The sequence below is a fragment of the Delphinapterus leucas genome, chromosome 14 (assembly GCF_059928025.1).
Source record: "Delphinapterus leucas isolate spDelLeu-1000000601 "Yukka" chromosome 14, BTC_Dleu_Yukka2, whole genome shotgun sequence".
In the NCBI taxonomy this organism is placed as follows: Eukaryota; Metazoa; Chordata; class Mammalia; order Artiodactyla; family Monodontidae; genus Delphinapterus; species Delphinapterus leucas.
The window spans coordinates 15,814,455-15,828,435 of NC_143142.1; the positions used below are offsets into that span (position 1 = coordinate 15,814,455).

General features: G+C 47.9%; 1 protein-coding gene across 15 annotated transcripts in view; it reads left to right on the forward strand.

The window, feature by feature from the left end:
* Nucleotides 1-13,981, forward strand: part of HECTD4 (HECT domain E3 ubiquitin protein ligase 4) — a 198,184-nt gene that overhangs the window by 157,932 nt on the left and 26,271 nt on the right. For 14 of the 15 annotated variants that reach the window (XR_002641591.2, XM_022550829.3, XM_089894536.1 and 11 more), the window contains 7 exons: nt 2,317-2,498; nt 3,731-3,936; nt 4,224-4,354; nt 4,647-4,852; nt 6,462-6,641; nt 8,966-10,272; nt 11,281-11,488. Coding sequence is in view for 14 of the 15 variants with exons in the window: in XM_022550829.3 (XP_022406537.1) it covers nt 2,317-2,498; nt 3,731-3,936; nt 4,224-4,354; nt 4,647-4,852; nt 6,462-6,641; nt 8,966-10,272; nt 11,281-11,488 (2,420 nt within the window). In the remaining variant the exon portion in view is untranslated. The remainder of the gene's footprint in view (nt 1-2,316; nt 2,499-3,730; nt 3,937-4,223; nt 4,355-4,646; nt 4,853-6,461; nt 6,642-8,965; nt 10,273-11,280; nt 11,489-13,981) is intronic. The other variant, XM_089894537.1, reaches the window with a different exon arrangement.

Here is a 13,981-nt window from a genome sequence, read left to right on the forward strand (position 1 = left end):
GTGGTGATCTCGGTATTGGGAGAAATATGAAATATGCCATAGATTTGTTTGATCAATACAATGATGGAATTTCTGGTCATCGTACGGGTTTTCATCAGAGGCGTACTCTGCCTAAAGTCCTCACGTGGGTTTGAGAGAGGACTTTAGAGAATGAAGAGTCGGGGGGCCTCCTCAGCAGAGACTTCAGGGACGTTAACAGTCTGCAGAGTCGACCAAAAATAATCTCACTCCAGCTTCATCCTGGCTTTGCAGTCTGAGGAGAGAGCTGGGGGGAGTCTGTAGGGCTTTCAGCTTTCATAGTCAGACCTCATCTGTTTTGCTGCCCTGGTCCTCGTGAGCTGTGCTAGTACTGTCAACAGACAAACTTCTGAGGAGGTAAGAAGCAGGTGGAGTTGGTTTGTTTTAAATTCTGGCGCAAGAATATTACAAACTGGTGGAGCCAAGAAAGAAACCACCTAACATGCACCATCTTAGCTGGTTTCTTTTTTGTCTTCACTTTATATGATGGACCAGCATTACCTTTAATTTGGGTCAGTAGGTAATATCAAGTGACCCCTGTTGGCTCCGAGTGGGTTTAGACCTAGACTTTATAGACACAAAAGGGCTACTTCTTTTTTTTTTAACTTATTTTTTATTGAAGCAGAGTTGAATTACAATGTTAACTACTGCTGTACGTCAAAGTGACTCAGTTATTTATATATATATATATATATATATATATATATAAAAAAAACGTTCTTTTTCATATTCTCTCTTCCATTATGGTTTATCACAGGATATTGAATATAGTTCCCTGTGCTATACAGTAGGACCTTGTTGTTTATCCATCCTATATATACCAGTTTGCATCTGCTAATCCCAAACTCCCAATCCATCCCTCCCTCAACCCCCTCCCCCTTGGCAACCATCAGTCTATTCTCTATGTCCATGATTCTGTTTCTGTTTCATAGATAGGTTCATTTGTGTCATATTTTAGATTCCACATATAAGTGATGTCATATAATGTTTGTCTTTCTCTTTCTGACTTCACTTAGTATGATAATCTCTAGTTGCATTCATGTTGCTGCAAATGGCATTATTTCATTCTTTCTTACTGCCGAGTAATATTCCATTGTATATATGTACCACATCTTCTTTATCTGTTCATCTGTCAATGGCCATTTAGGTTGTTTCCATGTCTTGGCTATTGTGAATAGTGCTGCTTTGAACAGAGGGGTGCATGTATCTTTTTGAATTATAGTTTTGTCTGGATATATGCCCAGGAGTGGAATTGCTAGATCATATGGTAACTCTATTTTTAGTTTTCTGAGGAACCTCCACTGCTGTTTTCCACAGTGGCTGCACCAATTTACATTCCAAAAGGGCTACTTCTAACTTGCCTTCTTGATTAAGTGCTTACTACCAGCAGAATTTTTAATTATGGTGATTAGCTAATAAAATACAGGGAGCCTCCCCTATGCTTAGTATTAGCTAGATTAGATTCTTTACCAAGAGATGCATTTCTAAATGAGACCTGCTTAGTCACTAATGAGCTATTATTCAAGGTGAATGCCAATCACTTCATAAATTGATCACATTAAAAAAAAATGCCCACACTGAAATTTTTATAATAGCTTTACAGAGGTACAATTCATGTACCGTGTAATTTACCCATTTAAAGTATACAGGCCAACAATTTTTAGTATATTCACAAAATTCTGTAACCATCATCACCCTCAGTTTTAGAGCATTTTCATCACCCCAAGAAGAAACCCCACACCCATTAGTAGTCAGTTCCCCTTCTCCCGTCCCCTAGCTCAACCCTGCCAATCTAAGTTCTGTTTCTATGGATTTGCTTAATTCTGGACACTCTATATAAATGGATTCATAATATGTGAGCTTTTGTGTCTGGCTTCTTTCACTTAGCACAGGGCTGTCCAGGTTCATCCATGTCGTAGCACGTGTCACTGCTTCATCCCTTTTTATTTGTGAATAACATTCCATTGTATGGATTTACTGTGCCTCAGTTGTTGGACATTTGGGCTGTTTCCACTTTTTGGCTACTATATGTATGCTACTGTGAACACACGTATATGTGAGTCTTTATGTGAACATATATTTTCATTTCTTTTTCCACGGTGGTTTTTGAGTTGGGAAAAATCAAACATAACTAAATGTGGCTTTTTGTTTAAAACACAAGTGTCTAACTTGGAGCACAGAACATGAGGCCAGAGAAGCCTGAGATGTGGTCCTTCCCCTTCAGCGGCCCGTGGCCCGGCCCAGTGTGGAGGCTGGACCGTCAGAGCTCAGTGCCTGTCGCCTGCCCTTCCCTTGCAGGGAGTTGCTGCGCTGCGAGGCCGCACTGGCCAGGCTGTACTGCCGCATGGCCCTGCTCAACATCTTCGCCCCCAAGCTGCCTCACCTGTTTACCCGCCTCTTCCACATCCCTGCCATCCGGGATATTACCCTGGAGCACCTGCAGCTGCTGTCCAATCAGCTCCTCGCTCCTCCCCTCCCAGGTAAACCTCGGCTTTGCGGCTCTCACTGCAGAAATTAGGCCCAGGATGGAATAGCCCTGAGGGTGAGCTGGGCGCCAAGCAGGAGCTGTGCTTAGTGTCCTTGTTCTCCACGTGAGCAGGGGGAGGAGTCCCAGCACAGGACCTTTAGACTTAGTGTAGATAAACTGCACGAAAGATTGCAGCTGTCTTTGCAGTGCTTTCTCACTCTTTGAAAAATCTAAGTGTATTAGATGACATATTTAGTCATTAACCTATTAAGCATTCATTAAGCAAACTAATCATGGATCAAGGAAAATGAAGTCTTATTTATGAAATCTAGTCACTGTACTGTTGTCACAGACATTCTGTTTGACGTGTAAAGACAGGAAAATGTTCCTGCCATCAAACGCCACCAGAGAGACCTAATTGATTCATTGTGACCTCAAGCGGAGCAGTTTTAATGGGCTAGCCTGTGTGCATCTGCTCAATGTGGGGCCCTTGGAGTGTGGGCTGATGCTGTGTGTTCACTCCCTTGGTGAATACTAAGTGATGACTCTGCCCTCAACTCAGTTGAAGACTGAAGGGCCCCTTATGTCTTCCTCTGGCACCTTGGCCTCCAGCCTGCTTCCCTTGACCTCCTAGCTACTAAGATGGGAGCAGGAGTGAGAGGGCAGGTGGCATGCTAAGCATAAAGGACATCTCTCACAGCCATGGGGTCCCAGCCAGTGCCTGTGTGAACTACATCTCCACAGGCCACTTAAGCACGTGGGGTCCAGTGGCCCACCCCAAGAAATTAGAGGCTCCAAAACAGATCTGAAAAGCTTTAACGTGCTTGTGGAAGAAGCTTTGCCACAGTGACTAACACTTGCTTTATAAACTCCACTCTGAGCTACTCCAGTGGTTCCTTGGTGAAACTCCAGGTTGGCCAGGGCAGCCGATAGGTCAGGCTCTGGGAACCCCTGAATCCAAGCAGCTCCACTTCTACCTGCTTAGTAGACCTGGGCTTCAATTCAGGTTTTTATTTTAGGCAACAGTTTTGTAGCTTAAAAGAAAGCAAAAAGTTAAAGGCCGCCGAACTCCTGAATCCCCCACCCCCTGCAGGATCTGACTGGTGACATCTATTACCCAAGACGTATGTTCAAGCTAACCCATCCTGGTTTTCTGGACAGAATGCTCCTGGCTCGTTACTCAGGATCTCACAGCCCGTGGCTGCTGCTGTTCTTGTTGACTTGTGTTTTCTTTCCTGTCCCCAGACGGCACCATCAGCTCCAGCTCCATCCTCCTGGCACAGTCCCTGCAGCACTGCATCCATTCCCAGAACTGCTCGGCCACGGACCTCTTCTACCAGGGCAACTCCCAGACAGTGAGAGAGTGGCTCAACGTGGCCATCACTCGGACCCTGCACCAGGGTGAGGAGAGCCTGTTGGAGCTGACGAAACAGATCTGCTCTTTCCTGCAGGTAAAAGTCCAAAGTTCTGATGTCCCTAAACTAGGGTTACAGGTTTCAATTGGAAATCTTATTGGCTGGCTGAAAATGACACTTTTCTTCCCCAAGCCCCACTAGTCTGCTTTTCTTCGCAGCTCCCCTGCCTTGTCCCGTCCGTGGTGTCCTTCCTCCCAGAGGGCTTTTTTGTCCTCCTGATCCTGTTACAGTGTATGCATTGGCTCTCCTTTGCCTGGGAGCTGGGAAAAGGAAATGCTCTCTTGTGTTTAACCCGTGGCTTTCCCTGTTAAATGTCTCTGCAGACGGCACCAGAGCAGTTCCCCTCCGAAGAGTTTCCAATTTCCGAGTCCAAGGTCAACATGGACGTCAATTTCCCCGGGGCGGCTTTCGTTGTAGTATCTTGCAAAGAAAGTCAGTCTGGATTCCGCAAAGAGTAAGTTGCCCGTACTGTAGAAGATGGTGATGGGGAGAGAAAAGTAAGACAGATTCTGGTGTAATTTACAGAAGAAAAAAACTCATTGCTTTTATTCTTTAATGCATAGTGTACTTGAACATGATTTACAGTTCTTCCCTAATTTCCATGTTTTGGAAATTAGTCTATATAAAGAATGACCTTCTAAAATGTGATGGAGGTGACTTACGTGTGCCCGGTTCTCACCACCCCCTCGCAACAAAGTGTTTGTTGACATGGTTGGACTCTGCTCACACGCATCCCTCCTCCTCAGCTCCTCTCTGTACAAGGCGCCGTGGGCGCGGGTGCTTGTGTACGGGCTGGGCCACAAAGTGAAGCGAAATGGCCAGCTAAACCTCATCGAGGCCATCTGTTACCCGCGGGATGCATCTCCGGCCAACACAGGACTCACGCCGCCTCCCACCACCAACCAGTACCCTTCTGTGATCCTCTCCACAGACAAAGTCCACATCAAACTGGGTAAGTCTCTGAATTAGCTCCCGGTAATAAGAACAGCTTTGAAGTCATTCTCTGCTTTCCTTCTTTGTGAAAATTGAAAGGATTTTCTACTGTGCTGTGTTCCAGTTTCCTATGGGTAAAGAAAAGGACTGCTTGGGGCAGTGTATTTCAGAGACGGTGGATTAAAAGTTCTCCCTTTCCTGCCAGGGGAAGACCTGGCAGATGCTGCCCAGACTACAGTGGGGATTTCCTTTCCTTTCACAAGCGTGTGCTGTTCAGAATGATCTAAACAGAGCAGTCCTATCATTTAGCTGTAATAATCCTGGCTGCCCTTCAAGTTCCCATGAAAACTGAGTTCTCTCGGGTATAGTGTGGCCCCGTGGGGCGCGGGCCTCAGTGATCATCTGCTCCCCGTGTCGATGGTGAACAAAGCCTGGTGGCGGCCAGGCTGGGAAGCCCAAGTGGTCTTGTCTCCTTGGCATCCTTTGTTAAGCCTCCGCAGATTTAGATTTAGATGAGGCCTCCACCTCTGTAAATCCTGAAGCTCTCGCTGACTGCTTTGTATACTGGGGCCGGCTGACTCTGTTTCTGAGTCAACACACAGAGGAAGGGAAGCCTAGTCTCAGACTTGCACTGCACGTCCTTGGCATGTTGGACAGGAGAAGATGGACACATGTTTGTTAGAGACAATTATAAAGATGTATTTGAACTTTCAGCCAAAATTGGGCCTTGGCTTGCACAGCTCCAATCCTGGAGACATTGCATCCTTAGGGAATAGAATGAAAGGACATTTCTTAAGGTATTTGGTCAATGCTAAACAAGTTTATGATCTCTTTTTATTAGGGTCTATTTTTTTCATTGTATTTTGCCTACACTGTTTTTTAAAATTTATATTAAACACAGAAGATCTCTGTTTTACCTGTCATTCCCCAAATAAACATTCACCCCAAAGTACAGGCGAGTCAACATGGTTCCTCCTGAGCCGGCCAGAGACCCCTGGTACCCCAGCTTATGTCTGACCAGTGCTTACAGAGGGGGTTGGGGTGCGGTGCAGGGTGTGACAGGGATCAGACCTCAGGGTCTTTCTTCTCTCATCGTAGGCAGCTTCGGTCAGATTCAGGCCATGACAATGACCGAAGGCAGTAAAAGAGAATTCTGGTAGTTCCTGAAGTCTGGGGGCCCCCTTGCTGGTCCACTCTGTAAATCTAAAATAAGCTGATGCTCCCATGGGATTGCAGCTGCACCAAAGGGCTGGTTATTTCTTTACCAGGCTGGGACCATTCCAGTGAAGCATCTTTTAAAGTCTGACTTCCTATTTCCATGCCAGGTCATCAGGCTGGTTGGTATCTGACTGACAGGGAGATGTTTATCCTTCCCTGTCCCCACTGCTGCCCTTTGTCCCATTCTCACACCAACAGGTGGACTCCTTGGAGGATGTCCTCCGCTCCTCCTGCGCCTGCGGCTGACTCCGTCTGGAGTGTGGGGAGTGACATTTCCTCTCGCCCCCAGTGCATGAGTGGACAGGCTTTCCGGCCCTGTTTCTCTGCGCACACCTGGCAGGTCTTTATCGCAAGCTTGTTTTGATCGGGTGCTACCAGTCATGAGCTTTCCTTCTGGGCGCTTCTTCTAGGGGTGTCTCCCCCTCCCGGAGCCGTGCTGGTGTTACACTCTCTGCCCCTTGAGTTCCCACTGGCGATGGCCTTCGCAGAACAGCTGCTGTCCTGGAAGTCAGAGGATGGCGAAGGGAGATCTGAAGATGAGCCTGACACCATCCCGACGTCCGTCCTCCTGCAAGTGGTGGAACTGCTCGGTGAGGCCTCCCTTCCCTCAGGATCAGGCTGGTGGAGCTGGCCGGGTGCCTGGGGAAGGAGCTGGCCGGTGCGCCTGGGGTGGCCACAGTGGCCTGGGTGGTGACAGCTCTTGTCAGCTTGTTGTCAGTTGGGCTTGGGGAATTGAGTGGAAAGTGTAGCCTAGACTTCCAAATCCATGATTTGCAGGACACTTCCATTATTTTGAGGGGTGGCATCTAACCGGGAAAATAAGATTAATTTTATCATACTTTACTTTAAAGCACTAACATATGCCATTGTTGTAACTTTGATTCTGTAACATTGTTCACTTTCATACCACCCTTCACCTTCAGACATTATGACCTCACAGCACCTGAAAGGTTACAGAGAGATGGCATTGTAGCAAAACTCATGGAATGGTAAACTTAAAGAGTTGTGAACTTAGCATATAAATTTACTTCAAAATTTTTCTAAATATTGAGTTTTAATTAATGATATGTCTGCTTAAGTGGTTAGGGATAAAAATACTGATATCTGCAACTTATTTTGAAATAATAAAAAACTAAGATGAGTCTGTGGATGAATAGAGGGAAAGATAGATGTGTAATAAAACAAACACAGCTTTGTTACACATGTAATAATGTTAATGGTAGAATCTAGGTGGTGAGCATCCAAATATTGACTGTATAAGGTGTTCAACTTTTTTATATTTTTGTATTTTTTCAAAAATACAAAATGTTGGTGTTGGAGGGAAAAACATGTTGGCAAACTCAGGTGCCCTCAGGGGTCAGGGAGATGATGTAAGTGAGAGGAATTCAAGAGAGAAGTGGACCCAGGACCTCCAGGGAACTGGAGGGCACGTGTCCTGTGGGGCAGCCACTGAGCCCTACTACTCATTTGCTGTATAAGAATGTGGCCCTAGTCCTGCCAGATACTGTCACATTTTATTTCAAGAAAAGCCAGAAATCTAGATATTGATGTGAATTTCCCAGTTTCTAAATGTTGACAACTAATTCACATTCTTTAAAACACATTGGGCAGGGGGTCGGAAGAGGTGAGCAGGGAACCACTGGCTGGGGGAACGAGATGTATGTGGCCGGTCTCAGCTCTCGGGCCACCATTTGCAATTTTGGTGGAGATTTCTCTCCAAGGCCATCGTCTTCCAAAAATGTCCAATGGCAGAGGAAGGACAACAGAGAAGGAAATAGGAGCACATGAGGGCCTGGCCTTAGACCCCATTGGCCTTTATTCCCTGTCAGTGGCTCCATGAGCACCATGTCCCGTGACAGCCATGAGTTCATTACCAATTAGAATTATCAAAACAGCATCACCCCTGAGACCAGTCAGCCTAGTCCCCTCCTTCGTGGGTGCTGGGCCTAATTGGGATTCTCGGTAAGTCAGCCAGACCTGGCCGTTGGGACTCCCTGTCCACAACGTGACTGGGGATAGAAGACATGCATCTGGCACGAAGGGGACCTTGGCACAGATGTGTGTGGCCCACGGTTGTTCTAGACAGTGTTTCCTAGACTTCAGTCATTCTCATGCCACCTTTATGTGATTTCTGCCACGTCTACAAGTCATGCCTATCACCATTTATTGATTTGTTTTTATGGCAATGAACTCCTTTCTCCTTTTTTTAAACTTATACTGAAGTTTAAAAGAAACTTTATCTTGCTACTTTAAACAGAAAATTCGTATCCCTTGCCATAACTAGAAGATACTTATAAAATTAAAAAGTTAAGCAGTTACTGTTAAGAAATTCTGGCTAACTACTGTTCCCTGTCGAAGGCTCTGAGTCTCTGGGCTATTCTCTATTAAGAATATTCTAGCCCCAGAGTGAGGCTTTCTTGTTGACAAAATCAGGACTGAAAGAGGAGTTTAAAAGGAATCATTTTTCTGTGTGTATTTCTGAGCTATCTGGTAAAATTGGATTGTATGCCCCCAGTAGTAAGCATCCCATGGTTCAGGAAACATTATGCTAATGATTTGTCACCAAACTGCTTAATAACTTTATGAGAAAGAAAACAATGATTTCAGGGTCAGAGCTGTAGAAGCTGGCTCCATGCGGTCACTTGCCACAGGGGTGAAGGCCACCGGCTCTGGGGCCAGCCTGCCCGGCTCTGCCCTGTGAGATTGTGTGACTGTGTGGCAGCCGTGTGAGTCCTTCAGCTCTTTGAGCCTCCGTTTCTTCATCTGTGAGATGGGGATGAAGGATGTAATGTTTGTTTCACGCGGTCGCTGTAAGGGCTGCCTCCATTAAAGTGCCTTAGAACAGTGCCTGGCACATAGTAAGCTCTGTACAGGTGATTTTTTTTTTTTTTTTTTTTGCTTTCATTCACCTCAGGAAACTTCCTGTGGACCACAGACATGGCGGCCTGCGTGAAAGAGCTGGTTTTCCACCTCCTGGCAGAGCTCCTGCGCACAGTGCACAGCCTGGAGCAGAGGAAGCACCCTGCCGGCCTGTCCTCGTCCATCGCCCTCCAGCTGAACCCCTGCCTGGCCATGCTGATGGCCCTGCAGTCAGAGCTCCACAAGCTGTACGACGAGGAGACGCAGAGCTGGGTCTCGGGCAGCACGTGCGGTGGCTCGGGGACCGTAGCGGCCACCGACCAGGGCAGGTTCTCTACGTATTTCCACGCGCTCATGGAAGGGTGCCTGGCGGTGGCCGAGGTGACCCTGCCTACCAACATGAGTGTCACTGCCAGCGGGGTGACGTCGGCGACCGCCCCAAACCTCAGCGACTCGTCGTCCTCCTCGTCGTCCTCCCCAGGACAGACGCCGCAGAGCCCCAGCCTCCTGTCCAAGAGGAAGAAAGTCAAGATGAAGCGGGAAAAGGCCTCCTCCTCCGGGAAGCGCCAGTCCTCGCGCTCAGTGGACTCGGACCCCGCCGTGCTGAGCATCGGGGGTGGCAAGCCCGAAGACATGCTGTGGTTCCATCGCGCCCTGACCTTGCTCATCATCCTCCGGCACCTCACCAGGAAGGACCCGCAGGGGCTGGGTGTGACGAGTGACGCCATCGCCGACGCCTGCCAGGCCCTGGTGGGTCCCACCGCCCATAGCCGCTTGCTGGTGATCTCTGGGATCCCCACCCACCTGGACGAGGGCATCGTCAGAGGCGCCATCCGCAAGGCCTGCAACGCCCACGGCGGGGTCTTCAAAGACGAGATCTACATCCCCCTGCAGGACGAAGACCCCAAGAAGCCAAAAGACAAGGCCGAGGGCGGTGATGGGAAAGCTGAGCCAGAGAAGACCCTTGGCTTCCCCAGCACAGACAGCTTGGAGGTCAGCACGTCCCGCAGCCCGACCCCCGCCATGAGCATCAGCGCGTCTGCGTCCACCAGTCAAGCCTCCATCTGCAGCTCCCAGGGCATCTTGCAGACGGTCAGCGACGTCTCCACAGAACCGCTGCCCTCGGGCCTAGAGCTGCCCATCCCTGCGGGCTTATTGGAGCCCCACGTAGTGTCCAGCCAGGAGAGCCTGGACGTTTCCCTATGCAGCACCAGCAGCCTGGGCAGCCTTGGGAGCCTGGGGGAGCCACTGGACAACGCAGAAACGGCCTCAGTGTCAGACATGGGCTCCATGTACACAGTCACGTCCCTGGACAACCAGCCCCTCACAGCACGCCCCATCAAAGGCTTTGCGGTTGTGGAGGTAAGCACCTCACGCCTTGGCAACCACTTAAATCATGAGCGGTTAGAATCCCCCAGGCCTCTTTAAGCCTTCCAATATTATTTCCAAGGGACTAAGTAATAGGTGACATTGGGGCACTTAGCGGGCTCCCTGAGGCAGCTCTTGGAAACAGCAGTGATCAATCATGTTGATTATCTGTATTTGAGGTCCCATCTCTTGAGTGTGATAGCAAGTCTGTCAGGAAGTAAATACAGTTCATTGCGGAGTGTGGGAGGGGCTCCAGGGGCTGACCTTTCCTGATGGGTGGGCATCATCGAGTGTTTTCCAACTCAGGCCCCAGTGGCCTCTTTTTGAGTGGCTTTGGGTTGTTTTAACCATTGCCATTGGCAGGAGGGATCCCCACTGAGCAGGGAGAGAACAGACTTGCCGTTCTGTTCGGAGTGATTCTGAGTTTCAGATGCTGCGCGTGTTGCCAGATTACATTTCCACTTCAAGATCCCATGTGTTTTCTGGGCCTCCTTGTTTAGAAATCCTGCATCCTGTGTCTTCCTGCCCCCTGTGTAACGGGAGTCGGGTGCAGAGTAAAAACCATCCTCGCCCTTATTAGATATGGAGGGGAAGGCACTAGGGGGAGAACTTGCACCCCCTTCCTCCCCACCCCACGGGCTCTGACAGGAGAGCTCAAAGATCCAGGGGTTGGCTTCCTCCCAGAATCTGTCCACCTTCTCCCTCCGATTTCCTCGGAGCCAAGCGTGGACTTGAACCCCTGGGGCATCTGCGTAGAGCCACAGACCTGACCGGGGTTTAGCAACAGAGATGTCCAGTTGAGCTGTTCTCCTGCAGGTTACCACTTTTGGCACATACGAGAGACTTTGCCGGGAAGGCCAGCTTGCCCCGGTCACGCCGCGCTCCCAATGCTGAAGACAGTAGAGGGTTTCAGGGACAGACGGGAGGGAAAGAAAGTTCATACAGCTAGCTGAGTGACTGGCCTCTCCACTCAAATCCTTACCCTTTTCCTTGTTCACACAGATCAGATCCCGAGCCAAAATCGAGAAAATCCGAGCGAGTTTATTTAACAATAATGACTTGATTGGTTTGTCAAGTTTGGATGGTGAAGATGAATTGATGGAAATGTCAACAGAAGAGATACTCACTGTGTCTGTAGTAAATCAGAGTTTGTTTGATACGCAGGGGAGCCCAGGGTTAGAAGATTATTTCAATGATAAGTCAATTAAAGGTAGGTTATAGATTTTTTTTTAATTAATAGACTTTTTTTTAGAAATTTATAGAAAAAAAACTGAGCAAAAATCATACCCCTCTTGGGACTTCCCTGGCAGTCCAGTGGTTAGGACTCAGTGCTTTCACTGCCACAGGCCTGGGTTCGATCCCTGGTCAGGGAACTAAGATCCCGCAAGCCACACAGCGCGGCCAAAAAAAAAAATCATACCCCTCTCCATGTCCTGTTTTCCCTATTTTTAACATCTTACCTTAAAGAGGAGCTCTGGGGGTCAAAGATTTAAGAAGTGATTCAGGGAACGTTGGGAAGATGGTTCACTGCTTGGTTAACAGAAGGTGCGTTGTGTACTTGATGTGAAGAGAACACTGCTGCTCCCCCAGGAGAGCCGTCAGGGCTCTGAAGGCCAGCGGGCAGGCCCTGCCACAGGCCCCCACACCAAGCCCTCAGGTGCTCCTGTTTCCCGCCACAGCCTTGAATGTGGGCTTGCATTCAAGTTGCTTTTTTCCTTTTGTCTAGTCAGGCTTCCCCTTGTTTGAGTTCAAGTGTATTTATTTTGTTCTGTCCTCTAGAGCTAGAATGTACCATGTACATTGCTGGTAATCATTTAGTCAATATGCTCAAGGACAGCTAACACCTCGCCCTTTAAAATGAATTCTTGGGGAAGAACCGATTCCGGCTCCTTTTTCACAAAAGTCCCACTTTGTCATTCTGGTGGATCTTATGTGGGGGGACCCTACCCTGTCTGGCTTCCCCACTTCTTCTGTTCAGCCAGGACCCGGGCTCTATCGAGGCCCCACAGAGCTGGATCTAGCAGATCCTGAGGCCAAGAGCTCACCCCCAGCTTCGCTTCAGAAGCAGCAGCGATTTTTCTCCTTTCTTTTTATAACTGTAGTTCTTTGTGTTGTTGTCTTTATTTTGCATCAGTCTCTCTCAAATTTTTAAATTTATGTTTTTTCTAACTCTTTAATATTGTTTGAAAGTTCATAATAGAGTTGTTGAGTTTGTTCTGTTTTATGTTTTCTGAGGACAGAAATGTAACATTGAGTATGGATTTTGTTGTTGTTTCAAATTATTATCCCCCAGTCATGAAATTTTGAAATACTCCCACAGGGCTGGGACCAGAGTGAGGTAAATGAGGCCACAGAATTTAATGGGGCTCCAAAACAACTCAGTAATCTAGATAAATAATTATTTTAATATAATACTTATGAAAGTCAAAATTAATGCAAAATATCCATGGTGAACAAACTGTTAAAATTTTAAATAAAGACAGGATCAGTATTAATGATTTTTCCTTTTGCGTCAGGCTTTAATATGGCTCAGCACAGTACTTCTAATATTTCACTCATCATGGGTTTCTTGTATTAATTTTGATTTTTTTGAAGGACCGTGTTACAACGTGTATCTTGATCCCTGAGTTTTTTGGGACTCTTGTGCGTGAGGGGCTGCCTCTCTCTCCTCGCCCTGGTTTCAGCCCTGTTCCCTTATTAGTGAGTACGGTGCCCACTCGGCTCTCAGCTCCCCACGTGGGGGTGGCTAGTGTACGATCTGTGGGAACCCTGGGGTCTTTTTCTGCCATAATTAATGCTTTGCCAGTCTTTTCATGCTTTAATCCAAATTTAGTTCTAGCTCCTGATTGTATTATGGTCAAACCTTCCACATAAGATACTCAGTCTTTTGATAACACATTTGCCACGTTACAGCCACACGCATTTTGCTCAAGACTCTTTAAGCTGTGGTTCTACTGAATCAACTCTTAGATCTTGACCACGCCTTCCACACACCTGTCTCCTCACCCTCAGCCCAGATGCCCAGGGGACCTTTGTGCTCTGGCTCCTGAAGCCCGGCCTGAGCTGGGTGTGCCTCTGGAGGGCCAGACCCCCAGAGAGAGGGGATGAGGAGGCTGGGCAGGAGGACAGGGTGTGATGAGCAAGTCAGTCCTGCCTGCAGGTGGGGGCCCTTGGCCACGAGGAACATGCAGATGCAGTGGAACATCCTGTTCCACTGGGAACATTCCTGACTGGCCCCTTAGGAAAGGTGAGAGCATCTTCTGGAGTGCTTATTTGGGGACCAAAAAAAACAAGTGTTTTTTTTCTCGTGCCCAGGGACAGTTTTCTTGTATCTGAGAGAACTTTCTTTTCCACCTGCTGGCTGGGCCAGGTTTCAAATGCATCCTCTAATAATAACTATTGAACAACTTGTACTTTGCACTAAAAGTACTTGCAGTCTCTACATCCTCTTGCTCCCTGGGGACTATCCATCACAGACATGTTGAAGTTAAGGGAGGTTCAACCTCCATGATAAAGAGACCCTAGAGTACAGTAACTCAGACCCAGTGGAAGTTCATTTCCTGCACATGTAAGAGTCCAGGGTGAGCCCTGAGGTCTGCCATTCGGGGGCTTGTTATCTCCACGCAGCCAGTGGCGGGGATAAGTGCAGAAGAGAACATGATCTCAGAGAAGCAGCAGTGAGCCGTGGCGTGAAGTGACATCT